Genomic DNA, 24,159 nt, shown 5'->3' with positions numbered 1-24,159 from the left:
TAATGCAGCTTTTCTTACCCAGGGTTCCCAGGAATCTGGGGGTGCTTCCAGAGATTGCTAGGTATTCCTTGAGAAGAAAGAAGTGGCAGAATGATCTGTTGCCTTCACTAACTCAAATTGTAAGCAGTCACTTCTCCACTGACCACCAATGTAGGGGGTCACTTCTACAATGACCCCCAGTGTAAGAGGACATTAGTACTGTACAATGACCACACATCTAAGGAGTCACTTCTTCAATGGCCCCCTTGTGTAGGAGGTCACTTTTCCACTGACCGCCAATGTTAAGGGTCACTTCTACAATAACCCCCCATGTAAGAGGGCACTCCTACTGTACAATAACCAAACATCTAAGGGGTCACTTCTTCAATGACCACCTTGTGTAAGAGGTAACTTCTCCACTGACCACCAATGTAGGGGGTCACTTTAACAATGACCCTTAGTGATATGCCCCGTACACACGGTCAGATTTTCCGATGGAAAATGTCCGATCGGAGCGTGTTGTCGGAAATTCCGACCGTGTGTGGGCTCCATCGGACATTTTCCATCAGATTTTCCGACACACAAAGTTGGAGAGCAGGAGATAAAATTTTCCGTCAACAAAATCCGTTGTCGGAAATTCCGATCGTGTGTACACAAATCCGACGGACAAAGTGCCACGCATGCTCAGAATAAATAAAGAGATGAAAGCTATTGGCCACTGCCCCGTTTATAGTCCCGACGTACGTGTTTTACGTCACCGCGTTCAGAACGATCGGATTTTCCGACAACTTTGTGTGACCGTGTGTATGCAAGACAAGTTTGAGCCAACATCCGTCGGAAAAAATCCATGGATTTTGTTGTCGGAATGTCCGAACAAAGTCCGACCGTGTGTACGCCCTATAAGTGTCACTTTTCACTGACACTGACCACCCATCTAAGAGGTCGTTTCTACATGGAACACCAATGTAAGAAGTCACTTCTACACTGACACCCAATGTACAGGGTCAATTCTACACTGATCACCAATGTAAGGGGGTCACTCCTACACTGACTACCTATCTAAGGGGTCACTTCTACACTGACTGCCAATGTAAAGGGTCACGTCTATACTGACCACCAAAATAAGGTCTCACCTTTACACATCTAAGGGGTCACTTCTTCAATGACCCCCTTGTGTAAGAGGTTACTTGTCCACTGACCACCAATGTAGGTGGTCACTTCTACAATGACCCCCAGTGTAAGGGCCACTTCTCCACTGACCACCCATCTAAGAGGTCATTTCTACATGGACCACCAATGTAAGAAGTCACTTCTACACTGACCCCCAATGAAAAAGGTAAATTCTACACTTATCACCAATGTAAGGGGTCACTCCTACATTGACTACCCATGTAAGGGGTCACTTCTACACTGACCGCCAATGTCAAGGGTCACTTCTATACTGACCACCAAAATAAGGTGTCACCTTTACACACTTAAGGCGTCACTTCTTCAATGACCCCGTTGTGTAAGAGGTCACTTCTCCACTGACCACCAATGTGGGGGGTCACTTCTACAATGACCCCCAGTGTAAGGGTCACTTCTCCACTGACCACCCATCTAAGAATCTTTAATCGACTTTTATTGACTGGGGACACCACAAAATTCGACACGATAAGAAACTTTCCAACGATCAGCAGAAGGGTTACAGGGGTTTATATTGCTGTCTGTGTCCCCACTGGGGAGAGGCACCCTCTTTGCCCTGGTGACTATCGTCACAAGACAGAAAGTGATGGGGAATCCAGAATGTTATAGTTGTCACTGGAACACCCGTGTCCCCTTACTTTACTTCCAAGATAGGAAGTGAAGGGAAATCTCCCCAATGGAACACAGACAGAGAAAAAGACAGGCATTTTCCCTTATTCTATTAAAATCTTAATTCCAAAAAAGAAAACATTTCATAGACATTTTAAGGATCTTTGTCCCAAAAGGGACGCTCTATATTACATCAAACTTACAGTTATTCTGGAAATCACCTCTTAATTAGAATACCGGAAAACTGTATTAACAAATTAACAAATGAAAACATCTGGACACAGCAGTCTGATTGGCTGAGAGGTGATTACGGTGGGACACTGGAAGTGGAAAATGGACACCCCGCTCATGTCAGGCAGAGAGCCAGTTCTACTCACGACAGGAAAGATTTCAGTCTTACCAGCCTGGAGTTGCGTTTCATGTCCTTCTGCTGGCCGGCCAGGAAATCCAGCTGGGTTTGATGTTCTTCAAGGTACTCGCTGCAAAATGTGCCAAAAAACATTCCAGTTATGTGCATGCCAATCACAACACAGGTCACAGATTACAAGGGGGCACAGCTGGATGTCAAGGCTGGAGATAGCAATAGCATAGAATAATCTACCACTTAAAGGCACGTGGATATCAATCTGTGAAACAGCTTAAGGTTTTCATGAGTTCTGCTGGGGTGGTTTAGAGTCAAAAACTGACAAGATCAACATCACCCAGTGATCCGATCCGACCACTCTCCCAACTGAACCTCCATTTTAAATCCGCTAAATACAATCCAGGTGCATCAAAACAAAAGTCTTATAGCTGGTGTTTTTAAGAGTAGAAAAGCCTATCTCCTGCCAGCATGCTGCTGAGAAAGATCCTGGCTCTCTGTGGGGTAACAGTGGTCACTCCACAGAGGTCCGACAACCCCCAGCCACAGCTCTCAAGTCTGAAGGGAGCATGACATTTACTGACATTTTCTCTAAAGGCAAATTGTTTTTTTTTTTTTTTGTTTTTTTTTATGGAGTGGGGTTTTTGGACTGAGTTGGATAGTTTTGGATGGAGTGGAGTTTTTGGATGGAGTGGAATTTTTGGATGGAGTTGGATAGTTTTGGATGGAGTGGGGATTTTGGATGGAGTTGAATAGTTTAGGATGGAGTGGGAATTTTGGATGGAGTTGGATAGTTTTGGATGGATTGAGGTTTTTGGATGGAGTTGGATCGTTTTGGATGGTGTGGGGTTTTTGGATTGAGTTGGATAGTTTTGGATGGAGTGGGATTTTTGGATGGCGTTGGATAGTTTTGGATGAAGTGGGGTTTTTGAATGGAGTTGGATAGTTTTGGATGGAGTGGGATTTTTGGATGGCATTGGATAGTTTTGGATAAAGTGGGGTTTTTGAATGGATTTGGATAGTTTTGGATGGAGTGGGGATTTTGGATGGAGTTGAATAGTTTTGGATGAAGTGGGGTTTTTGGATTGAGTTGGATAGTTTTGGATGGATTGAGGTTTTTGGATGGAGTTGGATCGTTTTGGATGGTGTGGGGTTTTTGGATTGAGTTGGATAGTTTTGGATGGAGTGGGATTTTTGGATGGCGTTGGATAGTTTTGGATGAAGTGGGGTTTTTGAATGGAGTTGGATAGTTTTGGATGGAGTGGGATTTTTGGATGGCATTGGATAGTTTTGGATAAAGTGGGGTTTTTGAATGGAGTTGGATAGTTTTGGATGGAGTGGGGTTTTTGGATGGCGTTGGATAGTTTTGGATAAAGTGGGGTTTTTGAATGGAGTTGGATAGTTTTGGATGGAGTGGGGTTTTTGGATGGCGTTGGATAGTTTTGGATAAAGTGGGGTCTTTGAATGGAGTTGGATAGTTTTGCATGGAGTGGGGTTTTTGGATGGGATTGGATAGTTTTGGATGGAGTTGGATAGTTTTGGATGCAGTGGGTTTTTGGATGGGATTGGATAGTTTTGGATGCAGTGGGTTTTTGGATGGGATTGGATAGTTTTGGATGGAGTAGAGTTTTGGGGTGGAGTTGGATAGGTTTGGATGGAGTTGGATAGTTTTGGATGAAGTGGGGTTTTTGGATTGAGTTGGATAGTTTTGGATGGAGTGGGGTTTTTGGATTGAGTTGGATAGTTTTGGATAGAGTTGGATAGTTTTGGATGGAGTTGGATAGTTTGGACGGAGTGTGGATTTTGGATGGCGTTGGATCGTTTTGGATGGTGTGGGGTTTTTGGATTGAGTTGGATAGTTTTGGATGGAGTGGGATTTTTGGATGGCGTTGGATAGTTTTGGATGAAGTGGGGTTTTTGAATGGAGTTGGATAGTTTTGGATGGAGTGGGATTTTTGGATGGCATTGGATAGTTTTGGATAAAGTGGGGTTTTTGAATGGATTTGGATAGTTTTGGATGGAGTGGGGATTTTGGATGGAGTTGAATAGTTTAGGATGGAGTGGGAATTTTGGATGGAGTTGGATAGTTTTGGATGGATTGAGGTTTTTGGATGGAGTTGGATCGTTTTGGATGGTGTGGGGTTTTTGGATTGAGTTGGATAGTTTTGGATGGAGTGGGATTTTTGGATGGCGTTGGATAGTTTTGGATGAAGTGGGGTTTTTGAATGGAGTTGGATAGTTTTGGATGGAGTGGGATTTTTGGATGGCATTGGATAGTTTTGGATAAAGTGGGGTTTTTGAATGGAGTTGGATAGTTTTGGATGGAGTGGGGTTTTTGGATGGCGTTGGATAGTTTTGGATAAAGTGGGGTTTTTGAATGGAGTTGGATAGTTTTGGATGGAGTGGGGTTTTTGGATGGCGTTGGATAGTTTTGGATAAAGTGGGGTCTTTGAATGGAGTTGGATAGTTTTGCATGGAGTGGGGTTTTTGGATGGGATTGGATAGTTTTGGATGGAGTTGGATAGTTTTGGATGCAGTGGGTTTTTGGATGGGATTGGATAGTTTTGGATGCAGTGGGTTTTTGGATGGGATTGGATAGTTTTGGATGGAGTAGAGTTTTGGGGTGGAGTTGGATAGGTTTGGATGGAGTTGGATAGTTTTGGATGAAGTGGGGTTTTTGGATTGAGTTGGATAGTTTTGGATGGAGTGGGGTTTTTGGATTGAGTTGGATAGTTTTGGATAGAGTTGGATAGTTTTGGATGGAGTTGGATAGTTTGGACGGAGTGTGGATTTTGGATGGCGTTGGATCGTTTTGGATGGTGTGGGGTTTTTGGATTGAGTTGGATAGTTTTGGATGGAGTGGGATTTTTGGATGGCGTTGGATAGTTTTGGATGAAGTGGGGTTTTTGAATGGAGTTGGATAGTTTTGGATGGAGTGGGATTTTTGGATGGCATTGGATAGTTTTGGATAAAGTGGGGTTTTTGAATGGAGTTGGATAGTTTTGGATGGAGTGGGGATTTTGGATGGAGTTGAATAGTTTAGGATGGAGTGGGAATTTTGGATGGAGTTGGATAGTTTTGGATGGATTGAGGTTTTTGGATGGAGTTGGATCGTTTTGGATGGTGTGGGGTTTTTGGATTGAGTTGGATAGTTTTGGATGGAGTGGGATTTTTGGATGGCGTTGGATAGTTTTGGATGAAGTGGGGTTTTTGAATGGAGTTGGATAGTTTTGGATGGAGTGGGATTTTTGGATGGCATTGGATAGTTTTGGATAAAGTGGGGTTTTTGAATGGAGTTGGATAGTTTTGGATGGAGTGGGGTTTTTGGATGGCGTTGGATAGTTTTGGATAAAGTGGGGTTTTTGAATGGAGTTGGATAGTTTTGGATGGAGTGGGGTTTTTGGATGGCGTTGGATAGTTTTGGATAAAGTGGGGTCTTTGAATGGAGTTGGATAGTTTTGCATGGAGTGGGGTTTTTGGATGGGATTGGATAGTTTTGGATGGAGTTGGATAGTTTTGGATGCAGTGGGTTTTTGGATGGGACTGGATAGTTTTGGATGCAGTGGGTTTTTGGATGGGATTGGATAGTTTTGGATGGAGTGGAGTTTTGGGGTGGAGTTGGATAGGTTTGGATGGAGTTGGATAGTTTTGGATGAAGTGGGGTTTTTGGATTGAGTTGGATAGTTTTGGATGGAGTGGGGTTTTTGGATTGAGTTGGATAGTTTTGGATAGAGTTGGATAGTTTTGGATGGAGTTGGATAGTTTGGACGGAGTGTGGATTTTGGATGGCGTTGGATAGTTTTGGATGGAGTGGGTTTTTGGATGGCGTTGCATAGTTTTGGATGGAGTGGAGTTTTGGGGTGGAGTTGGATAGGTTTAGATGGAGTTGGATAGTTTTGGATGAAGTGTGGTTTTTGGATTGAGTTGGATAGTTTTGGATGGAGTGGGGTTTTTGGATTGAGTTGGATAATTTTGGATAGAGTTGGATAGTTTTGGATGGAGTTGGATAGTTTGGACGGAGTGTGGATTTTGGATGGCAATGGATAGTTTTGGATGGAGTGGGTTTTTGGATGGCGTTGCATAGTTTTGGATGGAGTGGAGTTTTGGGGTGGAGTTGGATAGGTTTGGATGGAGTTGGATAGTTTTGGATGAAGTGGGGTTTTTGGATTGAGTTGGATAGTTTTGGATGGAGTTGGATAGTTTCGGATAGAGTGGGGTTTTTGGATTGAGTTGGATAGTTTTGGATAGAGTGGGAAAGTTTTGGACGAAGTGGGGTTTTTGGATGAGTTGGATAGTTTGGATGGGGTGGGGTTTTTGGATGGGATTGGATAGTTTTGGATGAAGTGGGGTTTTTTAATGGAGTTGGATAGTTTTGGATGGAGTGGGGGTTTTGGATGGGATTGGATAGTTTCTGATGGATTTGGATAGTTTTGGGTGGAGTGGGATTTTTGGAAGGAGTTGGATAGTTTGGATGGAATGTGGATTTTGGATGGCGTTGGATAGTTTTGGATGGAGTGGGTTTTTGGATGGCGTTGCATAGTTTTGGATGGAGTGGAGTTTTGGGGTGGAGTTGGATAGGTTTGGATGAAGTTGGATAGTTTTGGACGGTGTGGGGTTTTTGGATGGCGTTGGATAGTTTTGGACGAAGTGGGATTTTTGGATGAGTTGGATAGTTTTGGATGGAGTGGGGTTTTTGGATGGGATTGGATAGTTTTGGATGGAGTGGGGTTTTTGGATGGAATTGAGTAGATTTGGATGGAGTGGGATTTTTGGAAGGAGTTGGATAGTTTGGACGGAGTGTGGATTTTGGAGGGCGTTGCATAGTTTTGGATGAAATGGTATTTTTGGATAGAGTTGGATAGTTTTGGATGAAGTGGGGTTTTTGAATAGAGTTGGGTAGTTTTGGATGGAGTAGGGTTTCTACCACTGCCCGTGTTGTTCTGGTGACCTTTTTAGCTGAACAAAAAATCAAAATCCCAAATTTTTACAAGAGCAGAAGGAGAAAAGTCTTCCAATTGGGATACCTGTACTGATGACAGCCTTCTTAGAGGGTATAATACATAACAGAAGTCTTACAGTAGTGTATAAAATGGTACTGTCAGAAAGGAAATGCCAATATACAGAATGATGCATTGGGATGAATATCTGTGCCCAGACACGTGCTGGCAGATAGTTGCGCATATGCACACGAAGATGCACATGTGCAAAAACGTGCACACACATCTGTCACGAATGCTGGTGCCAAGCAGGTTATCTAAACTGATATTCTGCACATGACCAGTGCTGTCTTGTCTACAAAGGAAACAAGGAATTAGTAGCAGCCAGCACAGCAAAAGATGAATTTGGACAGATAAATTTGACTCATTGGGCATACTCCTTATTGAGTCCATATGTTCCGGTAAGCCTTCTCAAAGTCGGTGGTGGTTGTCTTCTTTACACACGTGATTCCCATGATGTCTTTACTGATACCATAGGGACTTATCCTCCTTTTTTGGATCAACTTCAACACTTATTTTTCAACTTGCGAGCTCCTTTTTTTACTTTCATATTTAGTCACTTTTTTGACATTTGGTATATGTTCATTCATTTTTAGTGTGAGGTTTATATGTATATTCATGGTACCTTGTAGAATCATGACCATTTATGGTACATTGTTTTTTGTTGTACATATTGTCTCATAGACATACAGAGACTTTCTCACTTTAGCGCTGCACATATTTTTAAAAATGTATCTGTCTACAGCATTCCTGTGAAACGTTATCTGCAATCTGTCTATCTGTTATCAACCCGGCCTGCCTTGACTACTCCTGATATTCATCTGTACCTCCTCTGTAATCCCGAATACGCTTCTGCCAAATGAGTATACCCAATATGATCATCAGTTAATGACCCGGCTTATCTAACTTCGCTGATCATCTGCCTGCTGCCCAGCCAGTCTCTGCTGATCATCTGCCTGCTGACCAACTAGTCTCTGCTGATCATCTGCCTGCTGACCAACCAGTCTCTGCTGATCATCTGCCTGCTGACCAACCAGTCTCTGCTGATCATCTGCCTGCTGACCAACCAGTCTCTGCTGATCACCTGCCTGCTGACTAGCCTGACTCTGCTGATCACCTGCCCAATGCCCAGGCAATGTCTGCTGATCATCTGCCTGCTGACCAACCAGTCTCTGCTGATCACCTGCCTACTGACCAACCAGTCTCTTCTGATCACCTGCCTGCTGACTAGCCTGACTCTGTTGATCACCTGCCCAATGCCCAGGCAATGTCTGCTGATCATCTGCCTGCTGACCAACCAGTCTCTGCTGATCACCTGCCTACTGACCAACCAGTCTCTGCTGATCACCTGCCTGCTGACTAGCCTGACTCTGCTGATCACCCACCCAATGCCCAGGCAGTCTCTGCTGATCACTTGCCTAATGCCCAGGCAATGTCTGCTGATCATCTGCCTGGTGACCAACCAGTCTCTGCTGATCACCTGCCTACTGACCAACCAGTCTATACTGATCACCTGCCTGCTGACTAGCCTGACTCTGCTGATCACCCACCCAATGCCCAGGCAGTCTCTGCTGATCACTTGCCTAATGCCCAGGCAATGTCTGCTGATCATCTGCCTGGTGACCAACCAGTCTCTGCTGATCACCTGCCTACTGACCAACCAGTCTATACTGATCACCTGCCTGCTGACTAGCCTGACACTGCTGATCACCTGCCCAATGCCAGGCAGTCTCTGCTGATCAACTGCCTGATGACTAGCCAGTCTCAGCTGATTATCCAGCTGCTGACTAGCCAGTTCCTGCTGATGATCTACCTGCTGACTAACCAATCGCTGCTGATCACCTGCCTGCTGCCCAGCCATTCTCCACTGATCATCAGCCCACTGACATTCAGCCTATCTACCCATACCAGCTGCTGGCTGCTTAATGCCTTTGCGCCACCCATTCACGTTACCAGGGGCCCTGAGCCAAAGGTGTAAGAGAGGCCGTTCTCATCACATCAGGCTTCTCCACCAGGTACATGACAGATACTTTGTAGTTTCATTAGCTATCAAACAGCAGACACGTGAATCACCCACACTACAAATAAAGAACAGTTTTATGGGCAAAACTTTTGTGACCCACTTAGTATGGATTACTGCTGAAGCTTTTGTTTGTGGAGGGACCAAAAAGACAGCGTTTCGCATCGTCATGTCAAGGCCCATAATGCACCTGCATACACATACAATTCCATGTGTGTACAGCTTAATTTTTTATTTTTTTGGCTAGCAAAACATTTTAATGCCCTGACAACAGGGTTGGGACAAGGTATGAGCAGGAGGGGCGGCTGCCCCCGGCGCAGTGAACTCCCATGAGGAAGAGGACACTGCATGGTGAGTTCCCCCTCCTGTAGCATTTTAGGTCTCTAAGTTTCAGGGAGGGAGGGGGGGAATTGTACTGGGGACACAATGGGGGAGGGGGGACTGGATTTGTGGTAGGAGGGGGCATTTGACAGATGCGTTTGACAGACAGTAATGAGGCAATTTGTGCTAGGAGGTGGGATTTGGGGAGGGGATGAAATTTGTGCTACAAGGGGGGACTGGGGGGGATTTGTGCTAGAAGGGGAAATTTGGAGGGAAGAAGATCTGTGCTAGGTGGGGCTGTTTTTTTGGGGGGGATTTGTACTGGGGGGGAGAATTTTAGCTAGGAGGAGGGGGAATATTTGCATTTTTATTTGGGGAGAATATTGTCTTTCAAAGGGAAGTTATGCTGGGAGGAGGGGCGGGGAGGGTAGCAGGTGAGCGTGCAGATCAGTGGATTTTTTTTTTGGGGGGGGGGGGCTTTTTCATCTTCGCCCTGAGCTGTAGATAGCCTTGTCCCAGCACTGCCTGACAATGCTCAATATGAGTGGTGAAATTGCAGAGTGTGTGGTCAGTTGGATCATTTCTGTCCTCAGGCAGTTAGCAGTGACAGGACAATCTTCAGAGGGGATAGTGATATACAGCCTGCCAGAGACCAGGATGGAGATAGAGGAATGTAAAGATTAAAGAGCATGATGGCGGCCACCATAAGCTTTCCATCCAGAGGCCTTATCAGTTCCATAGGAGAGATATTGTGAATTAATGAGGCGTTTTAAAACAAATTTCTCAAAGCCACACAACATATACACAGACAGATGTTTTAAAGCAAGAGGGGAAGAGATGCTTTGAACTTCCATAAAATGAAGTTATATTTCACCATATAAAATAAGTCCACATGTGAGCATTTATTCTGGGACACAGAGGGCAAATGTTTTTAAGCATTCCTTAAGCTAGCCATACACTGATCGAATCTCGCCCGGGTCCAGCAATGATTGGCCGCATTTCCATCAGTGTGTGGGCTCCCCTACTTGACAGAAGTCGATGGTTTAACCACTTTATGTCCACCCTATAGGATTTTTACTGCTACAGGGCGGCACCTGTGCCCCGGAGCACGTATATATACGTGACCCGAAACTTCCGGGTAGGGGGCGCCGCCGGTGGCTCGCTCCTGCTGTGACTACATACAGCGGGAGCCGTTCAGCAGGTACCAAGTACTCAATGTCCGCCGGCACCCGCCTGATCATCAGGCAAAGACACAGAACTGCGATCTGCCTATGTAAACAAGGCAGATCGCCATTCTGACAGGAGGGAAGGGATGGAGTTTGTGTCCCTGCAAAGCAGAGAATAAATTGAATCTCTTCCCCTAGTAAAAGCACCTCACACAGTACACATAAGTACTGGCTAGGCTCACAGTTAACCCTTTGATCGCCCCTGATGTTTACCCCTTCACAGCCAGTGTCATCAGTACAGTGACAGTGTATATTTTTAGCACTGATCACTGTATTAGTGTCACTGGTTCCCACAAAGTATAAGTTAGTGTCAGAATGTCTGCCGCAATATTGCAGTCCCACTATAAGTCGCTGATCACTGCCATTACTAGTAAAAAAAAATAAAAAATAAAAAAATATCCAACAGTTTGTAGACGCTACAACTTTTGTGCTGACCAATCAATATACCCTTATTGGGAATTTTTTTGTACCAAAAACATGTAGCAGAATACACATTGGCTGAAATTTATGAAGAAATTAGATTTTTTCAATTTTTTTATTGCAGAAAGTAAAAAATATATCTATTTTTTCAAAAATGTCGGCCTTTTTTTGTTTATAGCGCAAAAAATAAAAACCGTAGATTAAATACCACCAAAAGAAAGCTCTATTTGGGGGGAAATAAGGACATACATTTTATTTGGGTGCAGCATTGCATGAACGCACAATTGTCAGATAAAGTAACGCAGTGCCGTATTGTAAAAAATGGCCTGGTCATGAAGGGGGATAAATCTTCTGGAAGTCACGTGGTTAATGGACTGTTGTCGAATGGACATGTTGGAAAGTTTTCCATCGATTAGCGGCTGGGGGGTTTGGGGTGGAGGGATTTCTCCGCTTCCTCCTTTGTGTGGTTGGAGGCCCATATATGGCCATCTCTACTCTTTTCAAAATAATAAAGTAGCTTTAGATACAATTTACAGAAATATTGGAGAGAAAAAGAAGGAGACAGTAAAAAGTGGTTAGCAATCCTGCCTTGTATCATTGGGGCCCCTAACAATGGACAGCATCCTCATAGCTTGGGGTACCCTCAGCTCCTGTTTGTTTGGCCTTTCTGCCATGTTAAACTGTAAGCTCCCCTGGGAGAAAGTCTAAATGATACAATGTTCTCTGTACAGCACTGCTGTATATATCGGTGCTATATACAAAAGTATGTACACTATGCTGTCTTCCTGCAGGCACGCAGCATCCGTCACTCAATACAGATGTGGTGAGTTAACTGAAATATTATCTCGGGAAACACATCGGTTCTCACACCTGTTTTTGGTAGAAGAGAACGGTAAAATGGAAGTATTAATTACCCGGGTCAGGCCGAGGGACACCCTACCAGAAACGTGAATCTGTTACCCCACTGCTGCTTGTCAGAGGATCCCCTTTCTGGATGGGCCCCAACCATAAAGAATCAGGAGCAGTCCATGTAAAGTGAACTCATGCTCATAGCCCCGTCTTCCCAACACTTCCCCAACGTTTCCTGAGTTTTGCTTTTAAAGCAGCTTTCATAGGTTATCACTGTGTCGTCAATAAAAACTGTCTGTATTGCGGTCTGTGTCCCCACTAGAGAGATTCACCCCCAAGTGACTCTCCAGATCACTAATGTCACTACCAGAACAAAAACTGATGGAGTTACTCTTACTTGACCAGTTTGGGACAACAGAGACAGATGTAGGAACAACATATACCTTAGACCATCAACTTACTTTAGTCCTTTCCTTAAGGCATCACATATTTTCTTGACTTGGTGGGGACGCGGGTCCAGCCTGATGGATCCTTTCCGCAGCGATGGGTACAATTTCTCCGAATGGACCGACAGTTTTGATTTTGCCGAGCTTTTCCGGAGCGACTGCCTGAATAACACATGAAAGGGATAGAGACAATAGAAGACACAAGTGCGGAAAGGTCTTCGATTTACCAGGAGCTTATGAGAGCACGGGATACCCTGAGTGTCTTACCTAGACTTTCATCAGTTACAACTGAAGCTAATCTTTAAATTACAGTTTGAACTGCAAAGCCTGACTACGGTAGCTCAGAGGTCACCACCAAACTCCTACATAACCGCTCTAAAACCCCACCCCCCTTTACCCCAATAAAACAAATAACACAAGGTGGAGTTAAAAGGCCGTCAGGTCTTTTATGAAACAAAAGAAGTAATAAGTAACAAATAAATAACAACATTAACCAAAGATAGATGTCCCCAGCCACAAAACACCACCTCTGAGACATTAACACTTGACCACAGACCTTACAGGTCTATCACTACCTGGTCCCTTTTATTGGACCACACCCAACCAGAGGACACCATACCATGGATGGTTCCCCACTTGTATCATCAACAGGTGTTTAACCCCATCCAAGGAGTCCCAACCGACATCTCAATACCTACAACCTACCTACCCTATCTCAGGGAGGGAGGGCAGGACGTTCATCTGATGGCTTCCCAACCTATGACTGTTACTGTCCCAACCCTTTCTAGAATCTACTCTTCTAGGCTCCTCCCTATCACCCCATCATTTTCTTTGAACACGTTATCTCTATGCTGTCTGGTTCCCCTTCCACCCTGTCATGTCAGCCCTATGCTTCAATCGTTCCTCATAGCTCCGGGCCTTTTTTTTTGTTTTCTTTCAATCAGCCAGAGGACTGATAGAAGAAAAAATGATTGGATTCCCCCATCCACACAAGGGAGGTTGATGGATGAATCCTCTCCACTGTTTTATTGTTATTCTGACAGCGGGGACTCCTCCGTTCTCAGAATACACTGATCAGGGCTGCAGCCAATTGGCTGCAGCAGCTGATCAAATGAAAGTTTTCCAGCAGTTCTGTTGGACAGAAGTCATGTCTTCACTGGACCTGGCCGAATTTTGATCCATCTATTGCCAGCTTAAGTGTGCATTTATTACAACAAATGAAGAAGAGAAGGTCTTGTCCTCAAAGCAGAACTCCATTTTGTTGGTTGTTTTTCAAATCCAATGCCCAGTGGTGTAAAAAAATACAATGATGGGACCTGTCACACAGAGTTACAGACATCAGATGACAGCCTATCACCTGGCTCCTTTCAGCCATATTGCCCAACAATCTAATGGCTTTGGAGAACAGGTAACCCATCCAAAGCTGGCCACAGATGGTTGGAATATCAATATTCAGAAGGAACCGGCCGAGAGTCAAACCATGTATGGGCAGGCTAAATGTACCAAAGTTGATCGATCGATCAGTTTGGGTTCTACCAGCCTGCCGGATTTTACATGCGTTTGTTTCCAGAGGTGGTTATAACCGCTAGCAATAATCACTGTGTTCTCCCGGTGGGAGAAGAATACAATGGCTTTGCGGGAGTGATTCCCCCAGAGTGTGTTGATGGGAGAATCGAGAAATTTTCTTTCCGGCAACCTGTGGTTGCAAAAAAGAAAGTTGATCTGTCTATGGAAGTCTTAAAGGGGTTGTAAAGGTAATTTTTTTTTTTTAAATAACAAACATGTTATACTTACCTTCACTGTGCAGCTCGTTCTGCACAGAGTGGCCCCGAACCTGCTCTTCTGGGGTCCCTCGGCGGCTGTTTCAGCTCCTCCCCGCAAGAACTAACCACCTTAATGCGAGCTCCCTCGCAGGGTGGTTAGTTCTTGCGGGCGCGCTCCCGTGATACAGCCGGTGGCTTATAGCCGCTCACTGTATCACTCAGCCCCGCCCCCCGGCGCGCCGCCTCATTGGATGTGATTGACAGCAGCGAGAGCCAATGGCTGCGCTGCTTTCAATCCATCCACTGTAGCCAATCAGCGGCCAGGCTGAGCGGCGAAATGGATGTCGGGAGCGAGCAGCTGACTTTCGAGGGGTCAGGTAAGTAATACGGGGGGGCTGGGGGCGGCGGTATTGTCGGAAGTTTTTTCACCTTAATGCATAGAATGCATTAAGGTGAAAATTTTTTTACCTTTACAACCCCTTTAAGGCTTATTTGGGAACAGATTAGACCTTGTCCAGTCAGTATTATTTATCCTGACAAGTTGGAGGTGGAGGGGTTCACAAACCACGTCCTCCACCATTCCCTATGCAAAAATGGCTGTAGAGGCCCAAGGGCAGTGCAGATGCAATCTACTCTAGACTACAGTCAGCTTTACATTAGCCTTGTCCTTCATTATATCTTTAATCATTTAAGAATGTGCCATTGTCGGGGTTTCACATGGAAGGTACCTGAATTAGGTACAATTACTTATATGTCATAAAACATCCAGCTGATAAGAGAAGACAATAACCTGTGATCAGATAATATTATATTCAGCACGATATGTGAATTCCAGTTGCAGTATAGCAAGTTTAGCATAGGTGGGTAATAAACAAATATAAGTTCCCATATAGGACAAGAATAAACATATTTATCACTGAATGCCAATTTGTAACACAACAGGAATTCCCATATAAATCACTGATGGAATGATCTACCTAATGGAGGGTTATTGCCTTCTGTTATCGGCTCTTCTACATAGGACGATTCCTCCTACAGAACAGACAGGAAGTCTTATCACTCAGAGAACTAACCATTTAATTTCATGTATTCCCCAAGGCTTAACAACAATGATATAGGCCAACATGGATTTAAAGCTATAAACAGATACAAAATACTCAAAATTGAAGCTCAGTACTTCTTAATACATTTTTAACTTTATTTTTTTTTTTTTAAATACAGTCAGTTTAAGTATCTGAAATTGATTTCACATAAGTTCTTGTAGAGCAGAGCTCAGAATGGGAATGGGAGATGCGGCACAAGAAGTCAATTAGTTGTGCAGGGATCATGCCTGATAGGAGGAGAGAGCTCATTAGGCTGCTGCTTCTCCTTTCACTGTGCAGTCACAGGTTGGGAGAGGGACATGACTGGAAAAATGGTATTAAATTGCAGCAGAAAAAAAAAACAGGTCTCCTTCACTGCCAGATAGGGCTGTGCTGTGTGGCAGAACTGTGTAAATCTCAGGCTGGGTTTACACTATTGCGAATTGGATGTGGGTTTTCCCCCGCATTCAATTTGCATGACAGGAGAGTGTAACTGGCTCTCAATGGAGCCGATTCACACGTCTCCGGGGCGGCCGCGGAGCGCACTGCAGGAGGTCCTGTGCATCTTTTGCTCTTTTTCAGGTCCGAATTTAGCCAAAAATTCAGGCCCAATTCAGACCTGAAACATGGACGCGTCACACACAGTGTGAACCCAGCCCCAAGACTGGATGGAGAGGAATAGAATTTGGCATGTAAAACAGCTCCTATATATGTATTTTTTCAGTGTAGTTAGCTGTTTGCCTGGAGTTTAACTTTAAAGCAACACTGTTGTTGGCCCAGAAATTACCCAAAACAGCTCCCTCCACTGGAAAGCCTCCATTATCCTTTTCAGCATTCCCTGGGTTTTGGATGTCCTCCTCCTGCATTCTGTGCTTCCTTCCTATGACCACTGCTTTACTGCTGTGTCCTGTGACATAGGGGTCAGAAGATGAATTGGGGAACACAGGCAACCACCAGTCTCAAACATGACAAATTCTGAAGAGCCTGGTGAAGGTTGCAGGGCTAGAACAGAGTGGAGGTAGGGGATACAGGACCCACCAGAGAGGTGAGCATAATACCACCTCTACAAAGTCTGCGGGCTCCAGGACCCAGACCAGCATCTTCACCCTCCATGTCATCATCCCTCCTCTCCACTCCTCCTCGGGTCCTCTGCACAATTAGGGATTTTTTTTTTTTTTTTTACTTTTTATTTAAGGAAATGGTCCACCCCCACTCTCCGTGCACGTCCTTCACCTAGGTGAAGGACGTGCACTGTTCCCCTTTTGCCTTCCGGGATGAAGGAAAAGAGGAGCGGGCGGGCCTAGTGGGGTGTCATCAAGATACATGCCGGCTGAACCCGTAAAACAGCCAGCAGCCCCTCGATGACGTCACAGCCAAACATGAGGGCGCTGGACCGATTGCTGCCAGAAGAGAGGAATATCTCCTCTGGACAGCACTGGATCTGCTAGGTGGGTGCAGTGACCCTGTTAGCGTAGCCCAGAAGAACCCACCCAAGGGTAGGCCTCTCATGTGGCCCCTGCTTGGTACCAAACAAAGAGGAAAACATGGAGGACGGACGTGACGACAACCCTGTCACCTTGATCTGCCCCCTACCCTAAAATGTTTATTTTCTTTATAAACAGAGACAAATCCTGGAGCCCCTCACCATGTGTAGATAAATAATCTTGGGGACTCCTAAACACCATTCACAGCCCTGCCAGCCAGTGCTTCACACCATATTACACCTTCTCTATTCCTGATAAACTGAGCTCCTCCTGTACTTCTTTAGGCCCCATGCACAGTAAAAGATAATAATTCAAATAATTCAAACTCAAATACAGATTAGGGCAGAAGGGGGGCCAAGGTAAGGTAGGAGATGCTCTTCCATTGACATTGATAAGTATTGCAATATACTCAGAGCTGCAAAGCTGCCCCATTTGCATTGTCTGTACTGTACTAGTATGGGTTGCCCCATCAGATTTATTTTATTTTATTTTTTTCAGTTACTTATATAGTGCCGTCAATTTACGCAGCACTTTGCATATACATTGTACATTCACATCAGTCCCTACCCTCAAGGAGCTTACAATCTAAGGTCCCTAACTCACATTCATACATACTAGGGACAATTTAGACAGGATCCAATTAACCTACCAGCATGTCTTTGGAGTGTGGGAGGAAACCGGAGTACCCGGAGGAAACCCACGCAGGCACAGGGAAAACATGCAAACTCCAGGCAGGTAGTGTCGTGGTTGGGATTCGAACCAGCGACCCTCCTTACTGCTAGGCGAAAGTGCTATCAGATGTCAACTACAGGAGTATCCTCTCTTGAGAAGTGACAGGCAATTGTTGTGCAGGTTTGACCAACTGCACTATCCCCTGGTTTACTGCAGCAGCATGGAGTTGGTGGATGGGCCCCCAGGACATCCAGTGGGCCTAGGGTTGCCACCTCATCCCTTTAAGGCCAAACACATATTAATTACACAGGTTCTGCTGCTGATTAAGATGGTAATTAAACTCACTTGGTGCCTCATCTGCCATAAATTAGCCTCAGAACCTGTGTAATTCATATGTGTTTGGGTTTAAAGGAATGAGGTGGCAACCCTAAGCGGGCCCTAGGCTCCTACTAAGTTTGTGGTATAATGATCCAGCTCTGGTTCACCTTGGCAGGTCCATGTAGCAAAAGGAAGCCAGCAACCAGGTGTCATTCACAAATATGAATCCTTTATTGACTACATGGTGGGTATACAGCATGGAAGGCTAATGCGTTTCGGCTACACAGCCTTAGGCCCCTTTCACACGAGGCGGACTCCGTTTCCGCGGAACCCGCCTCGGTCCGCCGGCTCAGCAGGAGATCAGTCCGTTGATCTCCGCTGAGCCGGCAGATGACAGGTCCCTCTCTGCTCACTGAACGGGGAGAGGCTTGTCAGGCGCCGTCCGTTTTCAGCAGATCTCACCCGATCCGCCAGTGACGGACCTGGACGTAGGGCCATCTGTCTGCTTTTTGCGGATCGGACCGGGTCAGATGTCAGCGGACATGTCTCCGCTGACATCCGTCGCTCCATAGGCTAACATGGAGCGCCCGTTCAGGTCCGCCGTCAAAACTGACAAAACCGTGTGAAAGGGGCCTTTCTCATAGCACATCTAAAAACATACTGAGAAAACAATTAAATAGACAACTTTGCAGGTCCCCTTTTTATTTCCATCTCTCATTCTCCCTTGGCCTAAGGGCTTGGGCGTTTCTACATTTTATCTCAAATGCTTTTAAACAACAACTTGGAAAACCCTTCAATGCATTGTTGTGGTCTTCCACTTTTAGCCAAGGGTGGAAAATGTGTCCACATGTCCTTCTGATGCTGACTGTCCAGGATCTCCTTGTTGAAAATTTCTGCCAATCGGTTGTTTAAACAGCACTAACGAGCAGCTCCAAGACTCCATTTAATCAGCTTGCTCCAGCATAGAAAGGGTTCAGAAAGCCTTTGTTTTTCAAAGTATTTTTGTGGTCAGACTGCACAGACCCGAGACAGAGAACGCTGAAAAATTCCATGTATTCCAACAACCAATGTTCCCTGAATGGCGCTGGCCTGAAGTACAGCAATGCTGTGAAAACAGCTGACCGGCAATCCTCCTTAGCAGGGAAGCCTCCACCAATCGGCAGCAGCTAAGCCCTCTGACATGCCCGTAAACCCTCCGTAATGTCAATGGGTTCCGACATGCCAGTGCACATTTTTTTTCTTTCGTGTTGTGGCTGGGTTTTGTGAAGCCATCTTGTCTTGTTCTATTATACTCCACCGCTATTTTTTTTTATTTTATAATTGCTCTTTCCTGAAAAGCATCAAAAACACATGGATTCACCTTGTCAGGCATTTCCCACTTCAAATCTTTTGGGGGCCCGTTTTCCAAGGAAACGGACTACAGCCCCAAAAAAGTAAATAAAAAAATGACAATGACGTTTTTAGTTTGTTTTTTACTGTGAACTGCGTGTCATTAACAAATGCTTTATTTTTTTTAACCGCTTGCCCAATTTTTAATTTTTTTGTTAAATTTTAGCTTTTTTGCTAGAAAATTACTTAGAACCCCCAAACATGATATATTTTCTGACAGCAGAGGCCCTGAAGAATAAAATGGTGGCTGTTGCAGTTTTGTTTATGTCACACGATATACGTCCAGCCATTTATCAAATGCTAATTTTCAGGAAAAAAATGCACGTCAATGAATTTTAGTGGACAGAAACACAATATAATACCCAATTTTTGGTAAAATATAAAATATGATGTTGCACCGAGTAAATAGATACCAAACATATCAAGATTTAAAATTGTGTAAACCAGTAAGTAACGTGGCAACAAACTGCGATACCTAAAATGGTCCATAGGTGACACTTTAAAAGCTTTTAAAAGTTATCAATTTAGAGTTAAAAGTGAGCTATGGTGGTAGAATTATTGCTCTCATTCTGACATTCGTGGTGATACATCACATGTGTGGTGCAATTACCATTTACACATGCGTACCGGACCTATGCTTGTGCCTGCATTTGTGCATAAGCACGGAGGGACGGGTGCTTTTTCATTTTTTTTAAACTGTGCTTATGAATTTTATTACATTTTCTTTACACTTTTTTCATGTAACTTTAATGCTGTCACAAGGGATGAACAAGCCCCTTGTGATAGCTTTGGGCAGTGACAGTTACTCTTCTTGGAGACATCAGAGATCTATCAGACCCCTGACGTCTTCCCCGTCCTTCCAAGCAGCTGATCACAGATTTGTTTGATCAGCTGCTTCTCCTCCACCCAGCTCTTATGCAGCTGAGAACATAGGGAATGTGATCACATCATAGAGAAGGGAAAAAAGTATTTATAATGTTTTTTTTTTTTTTTTTTTAATCTATACAAAAATGTTTTGCCTTTCATTTCTCTTTTAAACTGAATGGGTTGCTTTACAAGGTGATCGTTTACAATCACTTTAATGACTGTCTTCCCTCATGTTGTAAAGTGCTGTTGGCGCTATAAAAAGACCTGTAGAATAATAACAATCATGGCTGCAGCCATGATCCCAGTATAATTTTTCAAATTATACCGGGATCATGGCTGCAGCCATGATTATTATTATTCTACAGGATTTATATAGCGCCAACAGTTTGCGCAAAACTTTACAACATGAGGGAAGACAGTACAGTTACAATACATTTCAATACAGGAGGGATCAGAGGTCCCTGCTCGTTAGAGCTTACAATCTAGAAGGGAGGGTCAAGTGAAACAAAAGATAATAACTGTGGGGGATGAACTGACGGAGAAAATTAAAATGCTGTTGTTAAGTGTGGGTAGGATAGGCTTCTCCGAAGAGGAGGGTTTTCAGGGATTGTCTAAAAGCTAATAGAGTAGGAGATAATCGGACAGGTTGGGGTAAGGAGTTCCATAGGATTGGAGATGCTCTGGAAAAGTCCTGGAGGCGAGCATGGGAGGAGGTGATGAGGGAGCTAGAGAGCAGGAGGTCTTGAGAGGAACAAAGAGAAAGATTAGGTTGGTATTTTGAGACTAGGCTAGTGATGTAGCTGGGGGCTAAATTGTGGATGGTTTTGTAAGTAGTTGTTAGTATTTTAAATTTAGTTTGTTGGGTGAGCGGAAGCCAGTGGAGGGATTGACAGAGAGGAGAAGAAGACACAGAGCAATTGGTAAGGTGGATGAGTCTGGCAGCAGCGTTCATGATGGATTGAAGGGGGGGATAGACTATGTATAGGTAAGCCAATGAGGAGGGAGTTGCAGTAGTCGAGGTGAGAGATGACCAGGGAGTGAATTAGGAGCTTTGTTGTGTCATTGGTCAGAAAGGGGCGTATTTTGGAGATGTTGCGGAGGTTGAGGTGGGAAGATTTAGACAGTGATTGGACGTGGGGCTTAAAGGATCCTGGTATAACCGCTTCCTGCCCAGGGCATATACTGTATACAGTGTGGAAAATAATTATTTGATCCCCTGCAAATTTTGTAAGTTTTCCCACTTACAAAAAAATGCTTCGGGATATGTTCTTCTTGGGGATCAAATACTTATTTTACTCACTGAACTGCAACTCAATTTATAACATTTGTATCATGAGTTTTTTCTGGATTTTTGGTTGATATTCTGTCTTCTGTCTTTGAAAGTGGGAAAACTTACAAAATCTGCAGGGGATCAAATAATTATTATCTATATATATATATATATATATATATATATATATATATATATATATACACAGTATCTCACAAGTAAGTACACCCCTCACATTTATGCAAATATTTTCTTCTACCTTTTCATGTGACAACACTGAAGAAATGACACTTTGCTACAATGTAAAGGTAGTGAGTGTACAGCTTGTATAACAGTGTAAATTTGCTGTCCCCTCAAAATAACTCAACACACAGCCATTAATGTCTAAACCGCTGGCAACAAAAGTGAGTACACCTCTAAGTGAAAATGTCCAAATTGGGCCCAAAGTGTCAATATTTTGCATGTCCACAATTATTTTCCAGCACTGCCTTAACCCTCTTGAGCATGGAGGTCACCAGAGCTTCACAGGTTGCCACTGGAGTCCTCTTCCACTCCTCCATGAAGACATCACAGAGCTGGTGGATGTTAGAGACCTTGCGCTCCTCCACCTTCTGTTTGAGGATGTCCCACAGATGATCAATAGGGTTTTGGTCTGGAGACATGCTTGGCCAGTCTATCACCTTTACCCTCAGGTTCTTTAGCAAGGCAGTGGTCATTTTGGAGGTGTCTTTGGGGTCGTTATCATGTTGGAATACTGCCCTGTGGCCCAGTCTCTGAAGGGAGGGGATCATGCTCTCCTTCAGTATGTCACAATACATGTTGGCATCCATTGTTCCCTCAATGATCTGTAGCTCCCCAGTACCGGCAGCACTCATGCAGCCCCAGACCATGACACTCCCACCACCGTGCTTGACTGTAGACAAGACACACTTGTCTTTGTACTCCTCACCTGGTTGCCACCACACACGCTTGTCACCATCTGAACCAAATATGTTTATCTTGGTCTCATCAGACCATAGGATATGGTTCCAGTAATCCATGTCCTTAGTCTGCTTGCCTTCAGCAAACTGTTTGCAGGCTTTCTTGTGCATCATCTTTAGAAGAGGCTTCCTTCTGGGACGACAGCCAGGCAGACCAATTTGATGCAGTGTGCGGCGTATGGTCTGAGCACTGACAGGCTGACCCCCCCACCCCTTCAACCTCTGCAGCAATGCTGGCAGCACTCATACGTCTATTTCCCAAAGACAACCTCTGGATATGATGCTGAAAATATGCACTCAACTTCTTTGGTGGACCGTGTTCTGTTAAACCGCTGCATGGTCTTGGCCACCGTGCTGCAGCTTAGTTTCAGGGTCTTGGCAATCTTCTTATGGTCTAGGCCATCTTTATGTAGAGCAACAATTCTTTTTTTCATATCCTCAGAGAGTTCTTTGCCATGAGGTGCCATGTTGAACTTCCAGTGACCAGTATGAGAGAGTGAAAGTGATAAACCCAAATTTAACACACCTGATCCCCATTCACACCTGAGACCTTGTAATACTAACAAGTCACGTGACACCGGGGAGGGAAAATGGCTAATTGGGCCCAATTTGGACATTTTCACTTAGGGGTGTACTGACTTTTGTTGCCAGCGGTTTAGACATTAATGGCTGTGTGTTGAGTTTTTTTGAGGGGACAGCAAATTGACACTGTTATACAAGCTGTACACTCACTACTTTACATTGTAGCAAAGTGTCATTTCTTCAGTGTTGTCACATGAAAAGATAGAAGAAAATATTTACAAAAATGTGAGGGGTGTACTCACTTTTGTGAGATACTGTATATATTTTTGTGTACTCTGTGCAGCAAGCAGTTGAATACAATTCTTGTTTTCCCTGTTTTTTCATCCTTTGCTACATTTCAGTCCAGCTGCTCTCCTGCAGCCTTGTTGCAGCCATTTTCTATCGACATGCACTCCAATCATGGCATTTCTCAGGGCAGGCTTCCTGGTGATGCTTGTAGCCTTCACTGGAAGCTCATGTGAAAGCTGCAAGTTTAAAAATATTGAAAATGACATTAACATGTTGGGGTTTAAGCATACATAAAGCCATGTGTTTAGGATATCACAGAGAGGTCCATTGACTGGGCCAGCTTGCCCCGTCCCTGTACACAAGGCTCTGGTTTATATCTTACACACCTTCACCTGAAGTTTGCAATGACTTGCCTTTAGCCCCTTCATTATTTCTCCCCGCTGGCTTCCAAGTCCCTCCTCGTACATCAAATACCTAAAGTTTTCACTAGACGGTAGACGGATTGATTTTACAGGCTTCCTGCCGGGCGTCTGCTGCCACAGTACGATACTGCCGCACTTACTCTGAATTAAAGGGTATCAAGAAACCATTTCGCTAAGATCCAGAGTTATGTGGCTGTCTGGATGCTCAATGTACACCTGTCCGGTGAAACACGGCGTTGCGGTAATCTCCGGGCTGCTCTAACGACCCCTGGGGAGACGTGGAGATTTAGGCAGCCTTGTAAAGGTGCCGCAGAAGTCACACAGAAGTGTCTGAAAACCACAAAAGCATTAAAGTAATCTGAAAAAGAGACTTTACAGGGGGCTGGAACCCCATCAATCAAGGCAGGCTGGATGGTGACCATTTACACAGGCTTTGCAGGAAAAAAACTGGAAGGGCTCTAATAAGATCCAGAGCTGCAGGTCTAATGAAAGACGTTTATGGCTGTACAGCGTGCGGCTAGCGATTGAGCTTTGGTACTTACGAGGACTGCCGAACTTGTAACGTGCTAAAGCCGGCGAAGGACCGGCTGCGGCCGACCGCGGCGAGGCCATCGCTAGGAGAGGTGAACCTCAGCTTCACCGACATCCTTCCTGGAGGCTCCTGCAGGAAGAGGGAACAAACTGTTACC

At 44.5% G+C, this 24,159-nt stretch overlaps 1 protein-coding gene across 3 annotated transcripts in view; it reads right to left on the bottom strand.

The window, feature by feature from the left end:
- RIPOR3 (RIPOR family member 3) overlaps positions 1-24,159 on the bottom strand; it is a 194,614-nt gene that overhangs the window by 94,259 nt on the left and 76,196 nt on the right. For all 3 annotated transcript variants that reach the window (XM_073607263.1, XM_073607261.1, XM_073607262.1), the window contains exons 2-4: positions 24,013-24,131; positions 12,429-12,575; positions 2,174-2,252 (exon numbers count right to left, since the gene is read on the bottom strand). In XM_073607263.1, the coding sequence (XP_073463364.1) occupies positions 2,174-2,252; positions 12,429-12,575; positions 24,013-24,116 (330 nt within the window). In that variant the 5' untranslated portion in view covers positions 24,117-24,131. The remainder of the gene's footprint in view (positions 1-2,173; positions 2,253-12,428; positions 12,576-24,012; positions 24,132-24,159) is intronic.

The sequence above is a fragment of the Aquarana catesbeiana genome, linkage group LG12 (genome assembly GCF_042186555.1).
Source record: "Aquarana catesbeiana isolate 2022-GZ linkage group LG12, ASM4218655v1, whole genome shotgun sequence".
NCBI lineage: Eukaryota > Metazoa > Chordata > Amphibia > Anura > Ranidae > Aquarana > Aquarana catesbeiana.
Note: the sequence above shows the minus strand (reverse complement) of the source record. Positions and strands in the feature narration are given on the sequence as shown.